The 18,285-nt window shown below is 45.9% G+C and overlaps 2 protein-coding genes across 2 annotated transcripts; one reads left to right on the top strand and one right to left on the bottom strand.

Moving 5' to 3' along the window:
• Positions 1–14,724: 14,724 nt before the first annotated feature.
• LOC131288010 (uncharacterized) lies at positions 14,725–15,404 on the top strand. Its single transcript, XM_058317106.1, has one exon. The coding sequence runs from the start codon at positions 14,738–14,740 to the stop codon at positions 15,317–15,319; it is 582 nt and encodes a 193-aa protein (XP_058173089.1). The 5' UTR covers positions 14,725–14,737; the 3' UTR covers positions 15,320–15,404.
• Positions 15,405–16,176: 772 nt separating this feature from the next.
• Positions 16,177–16,842, bottom strand: LOC131288408 (histidine-rich glycoprotein). Its single transcript, XM_058317539.1, has 3 exons — positions 16,828–16,842; positions 16,475–16,708; positions 16,177–16,377 (listed from the first exon to the last, which is right to left on the bottom strand). Exons 1-3 carry the CDS (start codon positions 16,840–16,842, stop codon positions 16,177–16,179), a joined length of 450 nt encoding a protein of 149 aa, XP_058173522.1.
• Positions 16,843–18,285: the final 1,443 nt, after the last annotated feature.

The following is an 18,285-nucleotide window of genomic DNA, read 5'->3' as shown; positions in this document are numbered from 1 at the left end:
TGCGCGAATGCTGCACGAAATCGTACCGCATCTTCTCTCGCTTCGGAGCGTCGACGGGAAGAGGCAATGAGGTAAAAGAGTGGAGAACCTATAAAGCAAAGGTGACTGCAGGATCGCAGAAAAAAGAAGGAAAAACACATTGACATACAGCCAACCGACTGTTGCCAGCAACAAAACACATCAAATCCAATGACCACCATTCGGCGAATTTGAAAATGAAAATAAACGAAACGGCAAACCCCGCTGGCGATGTGGCGACGGTGGAGGTGCAATGGGGAAAGCTCCCGCAAGCTCCCCCTCGCCATCTTTTTCTACCCACAAAAAAAAACCACCACCACCCCATTCGGGTGGCAGGCGGGCGGGGTCGGGGATGATGATCTCATTTATTTGCGCCGCTCGGTGGTAGCTGCGAAGGTAAATAGAAATTTTCAGCACTTTTGCACCGAAATCCGTGGCAAAGATGAAAGTGTTCGCGTCGAGATTTTGGAGATGTACGACAGAAGAAAAAAAAATATACAGAGCGAAAGAGTGCGAGGGAGAAAAAGAGAGATGAGACCCCGCGATCGAAGAAGAGGCTGTTGATGTTTGTATTTATTTTTCTTACATTTTTCAATACCACCACGGGGATCGCACGTTCATAGGCATTAATTCGGCGCAAAAATGGTTACGAAACCGTAACCGAACCGATGTTCGTGCGGTGTTTTGGGGGCAAAATGATGCAGTTCGAGTGCTGGTCAAATAGGAGTATTTATAAGTTATCCATTAAACACGTCCCGACCGAAGGGTTCAATACACGGGAGCACGAAGAAGAACACGCTGAAAAGATGTTCACAGACACACACGTTCAATGAAAGAAAAAATAACATACACCAGCGCGTTCGTGGGGAAAAACAATGGCATCGAAATAAATTGCTCCGTTTTCAGTTAAAAATCAAACCGAAGCGTTGCAACAGAACGAACAAAACCTATAACGAGATCGGGGAGTCCGATGATTTATTTCCATCCAAGCAGAACGTAGATTTCGTTCAATTAGAATGCGAACAATGCGTCCGTCGACGTTTGGGGGGGTCACATTTGATTTTCTTCCCAGTGTTTTGTTTAGCGTGGCGGAAAAATTGATTGAAAATCGCATCCAACGCCCTTCGTTTTGTTCGGAGAACAATACGAGACAAAAAGAAAATCCCCAGTCCCTTCGCGAGCTGACTCAAGTAATTGGCATCATTTTTCCGCCCCTCAAAAACGGTGGAAAATATTTCCCATCCCTTCCCCGGTGCCATCTTTCAACGCGTTCCGTTCTAAAACTAATGCCACGCGTCAGAAAGCATCATCAGATTACGTTCCGCTCGGCCGAGAGAAAGCTTTCGAGCGCAATCGAATTGCATTTGATGGCCATCGGGAAGCTGTCAAAACAGTAAACCACCGAACGTCACGTGATGGCGGGCGAAACAGGAAAAGGGCGACGCGGTCAAAGGGTTTCGTTTCAATTTATCTGTAGCATGTCCGCGCGATACTTCACTGCGTGACAATCGGATGAATCAGCGAACGTTTTTGTTTATGACACAAACGAACTTCCCCAACGATGACGTTTGTTGTATCGTATTGTGGGAGATCAGTAGCGTATGTTGTAGAATATTCAAACAGCGTCGATTAGAACCGAAACATGCACACACGACGCCCTTGTCGAGGTGATGAGAATGAGACGTCAAAATGGCTGCTCCCACCCGAAAGGGTTTTCAGGATGATGCACACCAGCTTCCTTACCCACTGTGATGAACTCACCGATTCGCCACGTTCGATATTTGAATTCACAACCAGAGTCGTAGTCCTTGCGGTCACGCCAAACACACACACACGGCCATGGACACGGTTATTCAGGCAGGCAGTGAAATGTGCCAATATCGGTGTTCGCCCGTTTGCACTCGCAAGAGATTCGTTGTGATTCGTTAGCACCGACAAATTGGAAATCAAAACGGGCTCCGCGGGGCGTTTTGAAGCCAATTGCTAGTTGTGTTGCTTGTTGGGAAATGCAGTGAGCGCTTTTTCCACGACTTTTCCAAGGGGGCGGAAAGTGGCTAATCAAGCTGCAAACTTGCTATTTGCCAGCCATGATTGCTCGCTTGAACCCGGCACGGCACGTCGAATGCAAATCTGTTGTGCAACAATCGGGGCCAGCTTTTCCTCTTGGGTAGATTATTGATTAACGATTAAATATGTTTGTGTAGATATTTTACTAAAAAACATGACGATTGTCAAAATTTGGACAATATTTCGATAGGGAAAAAGAAAGTATATTTCGTTGTTAAATCAGCGGTCGTCAAACTCGAACTTTTTTTGAAATCAATTATTCTTTTTAGTAATTCTTTCACTACTTTCTATTTGGAACACACATCAGTTTACCATGGACAAACTTTTCAAAACTAAATAATGAGTAACATAAATGAATACAACGATATCACAAATAGCATATCCAGCGGCGCCGGGCCGGAAATTTATATCCGAAACAGCTTAATCCGATTCTATGCACTCCGCAAAATCCGCAAGCATTTGTGCACACCTCGCACGTCCAGTAAGTAGATAATCGGGACAACAAACAGAACGAAACTCCTACATCTCCAGTCCGCATAAGCTTCCGGGCTGTTTCGTCCATAGATCCCTGCAGCCCCGAAATGCCGTTGCTCAAATAATTCTAACAATTGTTTCCCCGGACCAACATACGCCATTACCGACCGGCGTTGTTGCGAGAAGGTGCTAAAACAGATGCTTCATCGACCGAACACACCCACACACACGGGCGGCGCCGCGCACACCGATCCTGCGATTATAAATTGGGAGCTTCGTGGGGTTGCCGAACTTTCACACTCGCACCCACATGTGTGTGTTTCCCCGAGGGGTGGTAGGGCGGAGGAGGGGAGGGAGCGGAGAAAATGGCAAAACTTATTCCTTGTTAGGAAAATAATTCGTATTTCGGCATCAACTGGGAGGAGAGGAAAGAGGAGGAGGTGGGTGGTTTATGATTTTAGTGATTTTCCTCCAGATGGCAGACTGGAGGGGGCGCGCCTAGCGTTGACCGTTCGGGCGTGAGAAGCTGGGACATATGTTGTATCGAGGAAAAGTTTTGTTTGGGGAAAATACCACCCGGGAAAACTTTATCCAATACACCACACCGCCAGGAATGGATCGTCGTATCGGTGCAGATGCATGAAACCACACGGCGTTCGAATGTTCGAATGGTAAAAAAGGACGCATTTTCCAACCTTTCGTCCTGTTCGTTCGATCCGGCGAATCGATTCGGAATCGTTGCATGCCACTCCGGTGCAATTACTGGCGAGAAACTCCTGACAAACGCCGGAAAACCACCGGGAAGGGGGCGGGGGCGGCATGTCCTGGCTGCGAAATGTACCATTTGATTAAATCGTTCCCATCTCCGTTTGGTGTGCTTTCGCTCCGGCAGTGAGCGGTTTATGAGAATAATTGAATTGCGTCCCGCAAATCTCCACTCTCCTCCACTTGCGGGGAGGAAAAACTCTGTCCGGATCATCCGAATCGTTCGTGGAATTACTGGCAGAGTTCTCGGAGATATTTTGTGAGTGCAAGGACCGGCGTTTGGCGGAATGAACGCCACACCGTTCAGCATGAGTCGTTGCTGGCAAAAAAAGACATTTCGAAAAGGACGAGGGTGACATGCCGGTTCTCGGCCGGAACCAAAACCAGAACCTGCTGCTTTCCGAGGGGATGATCAAATACAATTTCTATTTCCATTGTGCGGCCATTATTGTGGCTGCAATTAGATTGCTCGTTGGTACGAGAATCGATGATACTTTCGTAAAACCCGACGTTACAGAATGGACGAAAGTGCTTTTTCCCTTCAGCTGAACTGGTTTTCTCCCCCCCCTCTCGGCAAAGTTGGGTGATTAAGAAATTAATTCAATTCGATATGCTTCCTTACGGAAGGCGGGATTATTAATAATTTTAATCCGATTGAATCATCGTGCAATCGCACATTTGCAATCGGGTTTGGAACGAACGTGAGTGGGATAATATGTAGAGCGTTAAAACGATTGTTTAACGCTAATTTAATTCTATTTTACTGCAGTTCTTCTACCAGAAAGACAGAACGTGAACAGAAAAAGATGTTCATCAAACGATTTAAAAAAAAACTCTCGGTACATGCAGTTGTGATGTCGAGTGATGCTGGTGCAATTTGGACGAGGTTTTAAACGATAACTAGTGATCGATCGGATCTGTTGTTATAAAAAAAAGAGGTACGATTTTTCCAATTCCCAATTTTTGTTTCCATACAATCAACCACAAAAACCAAAATCTGCCGCTAGCGAAATCGTCATCGAAACCCCAACGCCACTGGGATGTCCCGGGCATGGGATTTGTTTGTTCGAGTTTCCCTCATTCGAATACATCGATGGAATCGAGAACCGGCCGATAGCAAGTCAATTTCCATGCCAGAGTGTTGCAAAATGTGAAGGGAAAAAAATAGAACGAATCCATTCAAGTGTCCGAAGGCAAAGGGCCGAAGGCTTAAATAAATTGCCCAGCGACGAAACGATGGGATTTGACAGGATCCGAGACCGTGAGTGGATGTGGTGGTGGGTTTTGCGGGATTTTGGATATTGAAATGTCACCGGAACGCCCTACGATTTGCATTTCTCTTTACGTTAGTTGGAGCTATCCGCACCAGTAAATGGTGGAGAAGAAAACATTTACAAAGCTTGTCTTTGAAAACATGCTACGGTTTGTTCACTAATCACCAATCCTATTGGTAACGATTATTGTTTACTTTTTTATGTTTGTGAATGTTTTCCTCTATCGTTGAAGTTTAGCCAAGCGATTGAAATCGTTCGTAAAAATATTTAAACATTCCTTCCTGGAAATAAACGAATTAAAAGCGATTTCAAGATGGTAAACAAGCTAATAGGTTCATAAACCATGTATTTAAATCGCACACTTGAAGATTGGCGAGTCATTCCCAAACAATCTGCAACTGTGAAATAAATAAATACAATTAAAAACGTTTGCTTCAGCTTGGAGTTGCTTTGTGCTTGCATCAACTGGAGATTAAATTGTTGATATAAACATTGACTTTGTTTGTGTTTAACGTTATCGGAGGAAAATGATGTAGAGCTGTTCTTAATCAAAAAATAAACTGATCGAAAAATAAGGCATACAAAACGACATCAAGCGATTAGTATTACGTGGAAATCATTTTTTAAATATTTCTACACAAGTACTTGCAAGTTAGTTTTGCATCGCATTTCAAATTCGTCAAAATTGATATGCAAATTCTAACCACGATTGCGCACCTTTGCAGCAGAACAGAAAAGGATCATTTTCCGTTCAGCAGCTTCATGAGTGCGTGGAAAACTCGCTCGCCCTCGAGGAAAAGTGTTGCTGTCCACGATAGTGTTGGTGTGTGTCATTCGCGCGTGTTCTTGCTTCCGTTCACCTGTCCCCTCCAGTGCCGCGACACCCGGACCGTAGTAAACTGCATTGTCTCTCGCACTCATGCGCTCTCCTCCTTTTATCTCCATTATCAACTCCGAATGCCGAATGCGAATCGAGGAGAATTGTCTCGTCTCTCCCGGAGGAATTCGCGACCGAACTACACGGTTTTTCGCGCGAGTCAAGGTATGCAGGGGTCCACAACAGGGTGGTGTGTGTGTGTGTCAAAAAATAAACCAAAAAATCCATAAGATGACGTAAAAAAGGGCAACATTCTAGAACATTTCCCGTCCCCGGCACAAAGGGAAGCATAGCTCGCGGCTCATTTGCACACCGTCGTTGTCGTCGACATGGACCATGAAGATGATGGAGATGATGTTTCTTGAGGCAAGCTAGCTACTTTGGCTTCACTCTCGAATTTTGATGAGAGCATAATGGCATTCCGCTAGATGCCGCCCGGAGGAAGAGAGTAACTAAAGTATGTTCCTTTTCGGTGCTGCATTTGGGGGTTTTCTTTTTCCAACATTTCCACTCTTACTCTGCCCGGTCACCATCCTTCTGCGGTGATTTTTGCAGCGCCTTATCGTAGCTGATGTTCAAGGGAAGGCATTTAAAAACTGGGTGGCAAACGAAGGGACGGCAAACATTACGCCATTAACAGGCGCATACACCACAGACGGGGCGACGCTACGAAGGCAAGCGTATGTCTACGGCTTGTTATCGTTATCTATTGGAAGTTGTTACTATCTACCGTGCCTTGGCCCTTGACTGCGCCTTCGAACCCCGACATTCCCGCTGGCCGCGAAACTTGCATTCACTTCCCACACCAAATGTTATTTCAAAGTACCACTTTTGAAAGTGGTAAATGCTATTAGTCAAAACGTGTTACAAAGTGTAACAATACAAAATCAAACCCCTTTTAGAATGCTTCGTTTTATCTTCATAAATGAACGAATAAGAAGTTGTGTATCAACTCAAAATTTCTCATTATAATTTCATTTAATATGTACCACTAATTTGCGTTTTCCTCCGCTCTCGCGGTGTCATCTCGTACGTTCTGGGGAATATATCTCGCCTCGTCATCTCGATTATCTTTCCATTTTCTCTCCTGGCGGTATCTTTTCGTGTGGCTCGCGCTCCAGTTCATCGTTCGGTCAAAAGGTTATTCACAACGTGGACATAATAGGAGAAAGCCGACAGAGAGTGAGCGAGAGAGAGAGGAAGAATTAATCAGGAAAAGGAAACCATGGCGACCGAAAAAAGGACATTCCTGCAGTTCGGAGATTGCATTGTCAGTTTGACGTTTCATTGGTATTTTTTGCATCTCTGATTTGTTTGTAAGAAAAATTATGTAACGAATTTAGAATCCAACTTTTAGAACAACTGTTTTTGTTTGGTGGATGAGTTTTGATAGGATTTCATCGGCCTCTTCCGAGCCTGATTCTGAGGAAATGAAAATGGCCTTTTTCGTCCGGAGATTTTAGTGTGTCACCCAAATTTTCCTCCAGCATTTTCGGTTTTTTGTATGTGTTTTTCCACCATCAAAATCATGCCTTCTCGTAGAACTCGTTCTCTCTCGTTTGCTCATCGGTAAAGCGTTGCTTACAAGCGATGCTTTGTTGTTGTTATTTTTTGGCAACCCTGCCTCCCCACCCTGCCTTTCATGCCCTTGGCCAATCTCGGAGGAAAATGCTAACCGCCACCCTCTCCCTCCCTTCCGCCGCGCCCTTCGTTTTGGGGTGTTAGTTGTGTTTTGTTGTGAAATAAAAGCAACAACCACGACGCGCGTTTCTCCAATGCGCACTCGCAGACATTCGTCGGCCGTTCTGCCCATCCGGTTCCCCTGCCCCCTTCACTCCTGTTCCCACTTTTTGCTTGGTCGCACCGACATTGGCAACACTTCTTTTCTTATGGCGGAGGGTGGCTCTTTCCTTTTGCACCCTCCAGAAGCGGCCGGGTGGCCGACAGGAGGGTGGTCCAGCACACACATACACACCAACACCACATGAGTTTGTGGAACAAGAGCGAGAGAGTGAGCAAATGCATTACAACGGCGCATACAAACAGGGAAAACGGTTTCGTTACAAACTACCCTTTTCCGTCCCCTTAGGCCACCATCCCCCAAACAACCACCCTTTTAAGAAACTCTCTGGTCGTGGTGAGAAAGAGTTCAATCTCATCGTCGCGAGAAACCAAATCTCGCGGTCCGCGACTCTTCCTTTCTCTGTCTCTCTCTCCTCCCCGGGAGACACGAAATCGCGATCCCTTTTCCGTGCTCTCGAACGCAGCTCATTTTTATGCTCGCTCTTTCTCTGTTTTGTCGAGCCACCCTAAGGGCAGGGTTGGCGGGGGGAGGGCCAACCGGGTGGTCGCGCGTCCACCACCGCCACACCGGTGGGGTGTTGTGTTGTGTTTCGGTGGTTGTTCGGTGGGGTAATCATCGCCCTGCGCGCTGGATGTAAAAATTGATCCGAAACGACGAGGAAACTTCCCGCGTTGGCGAAGGGGGTTGTGGAAAGCGGCAGGGGAATGGGTCGGAGACAGCGTAAACGCACCTGGTCAATTTACTGAGCGTTCGCGTATGTGTGTGTGTGGCCTCGGGAAAGCTGCACGGCGATGCTGTTTCGATGAATGAGCTACGGTGCCCTTTGTGTAATTTTCTTTCACGGGCAAAATTTTCACCGCCACTTGATTGATTTAGCTACACGCAAGATTGGTGTAAACAAATTTGTGCTCCGGTTAGTTACGACTATTTGTGTTTTTCAAATCGTTTGTTACTATATATTTCGATGAGGCAAATATCAATCTCGAGGTAGTTCAAAAAATTTAAAAATTCATTCAAATTAAAAGTGTGTCATATCCAGTGGACAACACGCACACGTACACAAATTACCTCAAGTGCTCAAATTGTTTCGCTCATCGTACGCTCAAGCCAGTTTTTCCGGGGCGCCACTGGATTCCTTCGAACGAGTCCTTCCGTCTGAGAAGGGGCGTTCTAGAAGCGTTTCCCAACCCCTCCTCTTTTTCCCCCGTCCGCTCGCTTGCCACACATTTGCATACACAACTTCAAGAAAGTACCAACACATCCATCCGTCCATCTGGCCGAGGCAAAAACGCGGCATCGGCGGTGGCGGCATCGATTAATAATAGCTCCCGGGGCAAGAGAGTGTTGCTCCGAGTTCGTGTTCCGATGCTCGTTGCCGTCAATGTTGTTGTTGTTGTTGTTGTTGTTGCATAAAATATAACGCAAAGACTGCGGTGTGGTGACAACGAGCGTGAAAACGGCCGAGCTGAAAACGTCAACTCGACGGAGGGACACGCCATGCGGAGTGGAATGCCAGTGAATGAGAAGGAAACCAGTTCCTCTGTGGCGATGGAAATCCGAACGAACGAACGAACGGACGGAAGGTTTCGTAGGGGATTGAACTGGCCGGGCTGAGGGGAAACGGAGGGAAAACTCGAGCGGAGTTTATGAAACGCTTTTCGCGTTACGTTGCACCTGGATTTGTTCGGCAGCGAGCGCCCCTGTCAACGTCCTCGTTATAAAAGCAAAAGGGATACACCACCAGTATGGCCCGTGTTCTACCCCTTAAACACACACACACCTAGAATGAAACGTGGTGGCGCTTACCGGCGCTCAGGAACATGCTGGTGCTGCAGCGAACGGATGGATGGATGGATGGATGGCTGATGGATGTTTGTTTCCAGCCCCGGGAACGGAACACAATGACGGTTTTGCAGAAAAATGGAAAGCCAACAACAGATAGGAAGGGGGAAAAAAGAAGGAAACCCGTACTCCGTACTTAATTTGCGGCCGCCGTCGTTGAACAATGCGGTCGGGTTGTGTATGGGTTCTGGCGAAAATTAATGAAATGAGTGCGAAGCTTGCTGGACCAGGCGTTGATCGATCGATTATCGCAGTTTGGTGTTTGTCTTTCGCTCGATGGCGCCGCAGAAAAAAAAAACGGAACATGTTCCACTTAATTGTAATTGAAGTAATGGATTTTAATCAATTATGGGGAAATTATGAAAATGGGACCCCCTCTGGCGCTTACTGGTTTATTTTGATTGATAAATTCAATCATGTTTCCAACCTTTTCTTGAAAGAAACATGCCTCCAATCATGCATTCATGCTGTAGATTAAAGCCATAGCCATTGGCGGCACACGGTGGAAAGACATTTCGAGGTGATATCTATTTAAAACCTCTTTTATTGCGATCCGGGATTGCCTCCAGCCCTACCATCCGATGGAATTTCCCCTTTTTTACTCAGCTGTTTGCAACGCGCCGCTTTTCCCCCGCTTTGTGCGATCGGTTTTCCTTTTTCCTACGCTGTTCCGGGCATAGACGAAACGAGCGACCGTTTCGTTTTCGTGTTGCTCATGGTCGCACGTAGGCTCTCGAGCGGTAACAGCCGGAATGCAACCCGTGGCGTGCAGCAACACAGCAGGGAAGGACGGCACACACAGACCTTGGCACAACATGACGGATTCGAGGAGGGAAAGAGAGACCGTGGACGCAACAACGCGTAACATATGCGCACCGAGATGCAGTTCCCTGCATTTTTTTTCTCTCCTCTATTTTTGGTGCCGTTCGGTCGGGCCCATGATCGCACATACAAGCGACACGATCACCGTTGTGCGCGCGTTTCGTCGGCCGGTTCCGGTTCGCGTTCTGGGGGTCGCCGTCTGGGACTTCAATTTTTGGGAAGATTAGGGAAGAAAGGCGCAGTAGGGAACACGACGATGGTCCTCCTCGTCGTCGTCGTACGCATTATTGCGAGAGCATGTGTTAACACACGATGCCAAGGACCGAAAGCTAGGGAAGACAACGAACGAAGGGATGGGAGGCCGAAAGTGGCGGAGGGCAGGAAGTGGGAAGAAAAGAAAGCGGCCAAGTCTAGCCCCTGGGAGACCGCCAAAGAGCGGCAGGTAAGATATAGGTAACGAAACAAATTGAACTCGACCTTTGCATCGGGGAGGGACAAACGAAACGAAAAAAACAGCCTTTAAAAAACCCATCCCTTCTCTCCGGAGGGCAGATACTGTTTCTCTTCGTGCAGCTTTTGGCAGCAAAGAAAGTAGGCAAAGTAAACGGCACCAGACCAGACAGGGCGCGCTCTTGTGACTATCGGATCAAGAAAGTGAGCCATCCGATCGAGCGTAGAGGCAGATGTGTTTGTCGTAGGTTTTGGAATCGCTTCTTTAAGCCCATCCCGCCGTGGATTAAAAAATTGACCGGAAAACGTCGTTAAGCGGAAAAGAAGAAAATTGTACAGATGCATCGAATGCAGAAGAGCCTTTTAAAATGTTTTCGTGGGAAATAATAAAGAGCGTTTTAGAGAATATGTTTATCACATCCAAAGTAAATTGTGATTATTAGAGTGTACCATTTCAAGAAGAAAACTTACTTTCCAAATTCAATATTTAAGGCACGGGTTTTGATATGATTAAAAGATATTTTCATAGATAAAATATCACTAAGATGATTATAATTTAACGGTTTACTGGCAAAAAATGGATCACTTATTCATGCTCCAAAATTGGTAATCACATGTTTATGAACGTTTCAATTTACAAAAATGACTGTTCAATTTCATTTCTGGTTCTTTGAATTGAATAAGAATCATAACGAGTGATTAAATTCACAGTTAATGATACTTTGTGGTTCCTGGGAAGGGACAATAAACATAAAAGATGAAATGCACATTTTAATCAAACCAAGTGCAGTGAGTTGATATAGCGACCACGAGGGGGTAGAGATAAGATGGCCATCACACTCACAAATGTTTTTTGAGAGGGTGTTTATTACCATCGCTTTGGGCATTGAGCAGCATCCCGCACGACACAGGCGTTGTCAAATCGTCGTTTGTCAATCGATGATGCATTTTGGGTGGTTGGAGTAAACTGGAAACTTGGGTTGTGTGAATTTATAAAACAAATTAATAGAACCGTACCTTTGATGCTGCTGATTCGTGTTCGTCACCGTTTCGGGCGCTGCCGTTTCGTCTGCAATTATCGTTCTCTACCACCAACGTGCCGGACGATGCTGACGTTTTTGTTGTTGCTCGCGCTGCCGTCACAGATGAGTGGTGTTCCCTTCGGTGAGCGAAGGTGGATTTCTCACTGCTCGTTCGCGAAGCAACGGTAGGCGCCGGCGCGGCACCGCCGGAAGGGGAGGCGGTTGGCGCCGTACAAGCGACAGCAGCTGATGCGACGAGTGCATGCTGCTGTTGCTGTTGTAGCAGTTGCTGCTGCTGCTGCTGTTGTTGGCCATTCTCCTGGTTGTCCTCATCGCTCAGCGTGAGCCCGGCGGGCGACAGGACCGAGACGCGCTTCTTGTTCACCAAACGCGACGGTTTGCCGGGAAACTTGGATTTTCCCATGGTCGGCTACGTTGAGGGCGGCGTTCGGGCGCGAATTTGCTGCACATTCCTCTCCGCAACTACCACCGCCGCGGAGGCGGACCCGAAAGACGCCGAGCTGCTGCAGTGTGTGCCAGTGGTAGGGGCGGGTATGGAAAGTTGCTGGATACGCTGGAGCGAGGCTGGAGGGTGGAGGAACCTTCACGCAGGGTAAACAGAGACACACATTCGTCACGGGGTGGGAACGAAGGAACGAAAAAAATCACAACACTACGTCACTGGTTCCACACTAGTGAATGACACAAAAAACCAACATTCAACGCACCTAGTGACACGGTTTCACGATGGTGCAATATTATTTAGCGCAATGCACGCACAGCGCAACTGACGAGCACACACCGAAGCTGCTTTTGCTATTGCTCATCACGCACCTCACTTGCATTGCTCCTTCGCGCTGCACTTCTTCTCACTGGTTGTTGCTGGGATGATTTCTACTCACACGGGATGTTGTTTGTAACTGCTGCGCCTGCTAAGATCACCTCTCTTTGGTCGACATTTTATTCCTTATCATTCGGCCGCACGGATAAACGATGATGCGTGGCGCTGGGACACGGACGATTGACGGAATGACAACTGGCAACACACTCTGTGTATATGGTGGGCATTTTCCCGATGGAACATTCACTGATTGGCTCCCCTTTCTGCTCCATCCAGCATTTGTTTGGCATGGGCGCACTTGCTCACTTCGGATCCATAACGCAATCGCAGACCACCCGCGAAATAAACGCGCATTTATTGCAGCCCACGGGCAATTTTTCTTTTATTTGGATTCTTTTTGACGTTTCGCTCAGCACACAACACCTCTGACGCACTTCGTTTCGGCACTGGATATTACTGGGACACGCTTGCTCCGCTGCGCACAGCTGGTACTACTTTTTTAACTCCCGGATCTCGATATTTTGCTACGCCTGGTTTGACAGCAATTCTTCTTCGCTGGCGCTTTGTGTTGACGTTGCGAGCCACGGCAATGTAAACGCGCGCTCGCAGCACCAGCAGATTTCGACGAGAACAAAAAGAAAAACAAAACGCTCTCGAAGCGCGAGCAACACAAAATAGCACACCAACGGAGATGATTTCAGCTGTCGAGCAACGCACAATTCTTTCTAATGCACTCACCACCCGCGGGCACAATAATTCCACGTGCCAGACGATCGATTCTAGATTTTCCTTCTTTTCCACCAAGCGCCACTATCCATACGCGCTTCTTTCACGCTAAAACGATAGCTTTTTGCTTCCTTCGCTTTTCTCTGCTATGCTTTTTCGTTGCTGACTTTTGGCAACCCGAAAACTGTAGTTGTGTGAGATGTGTGTTGTATACATCACCGAATCGGTTCGGAATTCAACCGATTCACACCGAGGACCGGGTTTTGTATGGAAATGCACGAACACTATTTCAAAACTGCAAACCCGGTTCGCTGTTTAACGAACACATTCGCCACTTTGAACCGGTTTCAAACCGTGTTTAGCACACACACTATTACAGATGGACGACGGAACAGCGGCGGATCCACGCACGTCCTTCGCGCACGGCGTTTCTTTTGCAACTGACGTGAAATGTTGTGGCGCATCATGTCTACATAAACTTAGCAATCTGCTAAAAGGCGAAAATTTGCCAATTTGTTAATAACTATCGATTCTTTCGACCGATTTGCACGATTGACCCCTTAAATGAAAGGTCTTTCCAAGACACGTAACTTTGTTGAAGGTAAATTTTACTGTCGTTTCTTTTTTTAATAAAAAACCAGAATGGAAACGGTTCGCCCAAAGGGCGAAAGGTAAAGCAACCTTGATTTGCGATTTAGAGTAAAGAGCCAATTTCGCCCGTATTTTGGGAGAGAATTCGCCTGTTCGCCCCAAAAACGCGGCGAAAAGGGTGAGCTAGTGGTGGGTTCATCAAACTTGAATCTGTTGGCTAGAGTGTTCGTGTTGTTTGAGTTTAATTAGAAGAATAATGTTAATTTTTTAACGTAAATAATTCAATGAATTAAACTAATCATATGAAAAATCGGCAAGTTAGATGTGCATGTATGATATGACGGATTAGGATTCGGAATTGAACCCTATTTGACATATTCTAAAGATTTGAATCCCATTTGAGGGATTCTAAAGACTTGATTCGATTGAGGTTTGAATCAGATTTGATTTGTCTGTGATTCGTATCAGATGTGATTTGTTTGGGACTCGATTTGATTTGGTTCTGACTTGATCCGAAGGAACACTCCACATGTAGGATATTTACATCAATAATGAGGCGTATAAAAGCGTAGAACCAGCCGTAATACTAAAGCTGTTGAGCCAACCGCTACCTTCCAGTAACCTTTCCGTAATCCTAAAGGGACCAAGGTTCTATAAGTGGTTTGGTCACCAATTTTATTCTAGGATATGATCAATGGACCTCTCAAATGTTCGAAAAAACATATAAAAAGCAACAGTTTTCGTACCTTTTAGTTTTTAAGAAAATTTTTAAGAAAAATTCGCATTGGATTCAAATAATTTAATACACACCTTGTTCAAAATTATTTTATTATTATGAACTAACCTTATTTTAGTACGGACTTTGTGTAATGATTTTGACAGTATCTTTGTTTACATCACGAAGAAATAAGAAGCAAATAATCTAGTGAATTTAGTGAAATCATTGTGTTTTATGAACTTTACGAAAAGGTTTTAAAAGAACTGATTACAGCGGTCATATTATTGGTAAGTAGCTTAATTCCTTTCGTAAAGGTTTGTTGAAAGGCGCCTGAAGACTATGTTGCGAAAGCAATAACGGTGTCCCGATGACATCATTGCATCGGATCGATCGATACAGTAACGTTAACGGTACCATTTTCACCCCAGATCAATAAAACTTCTACAATGGATGCGCTTGACGTGATTGAAAAAAGAATCGAAACCCTCACCCAACTGCTAGGGCCGCTCCCGACCGATGAAAGTCAGTCGGAAAATTTAACCGAAGCCATTCTCTCGGCATCGTCGTTCCTTCCCTCGGCCAGCACCGGCCATCTGGCCGATGGTGCCGCCCGGGGAGCAATATTGGAAACGTTCAAGCGAAAGGATGAATTGGAAGCATACCTGGATCCAGCCTACCTAGAAGAGAAGCAGGATATCAAAGCAAAAGAAATGTACATCAATACGATAGCGAACGATTTGGCCGGCACGTTCGAGACTCTGCAGAAAATTAAGGCCCTTGAACCGACCCTCGGTGCGGAGTACTTCCGCAATCTGCCCGATGTTAGCGAGCAGTTGAAAACGATGACCACCGCTACGGGCGAGCAGAGACAGGCCAATGAACTGCTCGAGGAAAGCCTTGTGATAGCGATGCAACGCTACAGTGAGATACAGAGCGGAATCAAAGATTCGCTCAAAGCCATGACCGATCGTTTGGATCAATTGGAGGACCGCCTGGCGCAAAAGAAAAAGCAAGATAAAGACATCTGAAGAGGGTCCGTAGGGGCATGGACGAAAGTGGTTGTGTACTTCCCGGGAATAGTCCTATAATCGATGAGTGGCGCTATATTATTTAATAAATAATCCTATTTGCATTATGTATATCATTAAACATCTAACATGATTTTCATACTAGCACAATATAGATTCGTATATCTTGGATAACAATGCTAAAGACGTGATTTTTCGGTTTTGTTCTGTTCTCTTATGTGATATTTCTCATCTTCCTCTAGGCAACAAGCTTAACAGGATCGTTTCATTTTGTTTGATTTTATTCGTATTGATCATTTATAGTATAGTTCATTTTTATCAGTCACTTTTCTTTTAGGTTTTGATATCCAAGATTAATTTTCCATTCACAATATTACTTTTCGCAAATTCGGGAAATTGGTTATTTGGCAATAACAAGGAAGAAGAACTAGCAACAAGTTACAACAGAGATAACAATGAACGGTAATACCCCAAATCGAGAGAAAAGATTAACTTCCGCTTTTAAAAATGTCTGCTCAAACTGATTCTACTGTAGCCTAAAATAAAGCCAATAATGGCCAATATGGAATTTGTGAAACTCTCAGTTGATGTATGAAACCAGCAAAAGATTTAATTTTGCTAGCACGTGGATGGTCGAAAACGAAATGAATAATACTTATATGATCTTCAGCTCAATGCTGGTGGATGGGATGATTAAAGATTAATTGACTATATCACATTTTACACATGCGATGCGTAATGACCGCGCAAAGTTAGTGAGTAAGTTGGGGGTGGGGGGGTGAACCGTTCTCAGCCCACCTTTCAAGCAATGATGTCGACGGATGGGAACGACTTCCGCTCGTTAGCGGGTCTAATGCTCATTCCTCCTGCTCGTCCAGTTCGTGTCCGAACTGGTGGTGATCGTACTCGTGGCCACCATAGTGCTCCTGGCCGATATGCTCAGTGCCGGCGTGGCCAAGATCGTACCCGTGTCCACCATGGATTTTGCTCTCGAACTCACTGTGGTTCTCGAGGGTGAGACCGTGTCCGTGGTGTTGTTCGGTTTCCGGGTGCACAATCTAGGAACAATAGAATAGACGAATAATTGAATTGGATCATTTTCAATCATGGTAGCTTGCAAACATAAATTACTACAGAATATAACATAACACTTACCTTAAGGTTATGCTTCAGTCCCGAAATTTCGACCGGGTGCTTCAGGAACTGCTGGTCCTCCTTCTTCACGTACACCGGGACGGCGTGGAAATGGTGGAACTTGAAGCTCTGGTGCGAGGTCGCATGCTTATGCTCGATATTGTGATGGTGCTCCGTTTCCGACACATCGTCATCGTCCTGGTGGTGATGGACCAGGCCAGCGTAGCAAACGCCCACAAACAGCGTCACGAAGATCTGCGAAGACACATTACAACACGATGTTGGTTAAAATTTGCTTCACTCTAGCCACCAACCGTTTGGTGGAGGATCACTTTTTCATCACAGGAAATCAATCATCTTTTCTCACTACTCACAATTGACTTGAACATTTTGGTTTTGACTTTCGGCACGGAACACTGGGAGGAACTTCTCGCAAACAACAAACGCAAACGCTGGCTTCTGTCTACACGCACCACGATCACAAACGCTCTTAGACGACGTCGACTGCTCACGGATGGGGCACGATGGTTTGTGATGTCTTTGGTAGTCCGTGTATAGAGGCTTTATAGTGAGCTGCCCCTCCAAACGATCCCTTCCGATGGGCGTATGGTTCGGCGGATGGTGCACCACGGTGGTGGAAAACCGCTGCAAACGAGCGAAAGCGAAAGTGAATGCGATGGAAATGAGCGGCATGATGTGGAAGAAATGGGGGAGATGGTGGAAGGCGGTAGTAAAATCTGTTCCAGTGCTAGTATCCATGGTGACGGATGGAGATACAGATGAAGAACATGTGGGAGAATTTAGGTAAACATGACATGTAAAAGAGGTTTCAGGCATGACGTATTTATGAGGATCATTGTTTAAAATGACCAATCATTCATAAAGGAAGTGTAGGTGTTGCAAAAAAAATAGAGATATTTAAGTTTTACCATTTAATAAAATGTTCCGATCAAGTAACATTTAGATATGTCGTGAGCCAATCAAAAATGCCGTCTATCATGCTTATGTAACTAAAATGATCATCGTTAAGAGTCTAGGAAAAAGCTATAACGTTACACCGCAATTGTAGTCCAAGTGTAATTGTCACCGGTAATGAGTGTCGAGTCTTTGATGTATCATTTCCATTTGGTCCAATTACATTTCCTTTCCAAATGTCTCCTCTATAATACTTTGCGTAGGAAAGCGAAGTCACAGACTTTTGTTGATAAATGGTTTGTTGGAAAATGCTCTCAAGCTTCATGTGTGCTAGAGCAGCGGAGATAATTGACGAGTTGTTTTCGGCAGTTTGATGAAGGGTCCAATTTTTTGTTGGGGGTTTGTGTGATACACTTACGCAAAAGGTTAGTCACACACAGTTGGGCAACTGCAGTCATTTTCGTTCCAAAGGCTACGGTTATCGGACGGGGGTACCCTGTTTTTCAATAAATCGATTTCTCGTGATGCAGACAGGTGATTTTCCACGCTTCGGAAACTGCACCCAGTGCACTTTGTCTACACACTCCCCCTCCGCAGGAGTTAGAAAGGCGCTCCTCGGTCTGCTCCTCGGTGACGAACGCCCATCGTGATCGCACGTGAGCAGTTTATTGATTAAAACGGACAGGCCTGCCCGACGACAGGCCGATTGCATGAGGAATTAGTCGCGGGCATCGCTGTCACCGCTTGCTGAAGCGAAGGCAGAAGAGTTGATCATCACCATCACCGAGGTCCGACTGGCCGGGCGTGTCCACCCCAAAGGGCCCGTGGCGAAAGCCATTTCTCTCGCGCCTGCTAACCTTCAGAGCTTCAGCGCTCCTTTGATGGCCGTGTGGTCATGCGGTCGGTAGCCCGTTGTG

Source organism: Anopheles ziemanni, chromosome 3 (assembly GCF_943734765.1).
Source record: "Anopheles ziemanni chromosome 3, idAnoZiCoDA_A2_x.2, whole genome shotgun sequence".
In the NCBI taxonomy this organism is placed as follows: Eukaryota; Metazoa; Arthropoda; class Insecta; order Diptera; family Culicidae; genus Anopheles; species Anopheles ziemanni.
This window is presented reverse-complemented; position numbering and strand designations above follow the sequence as displayed.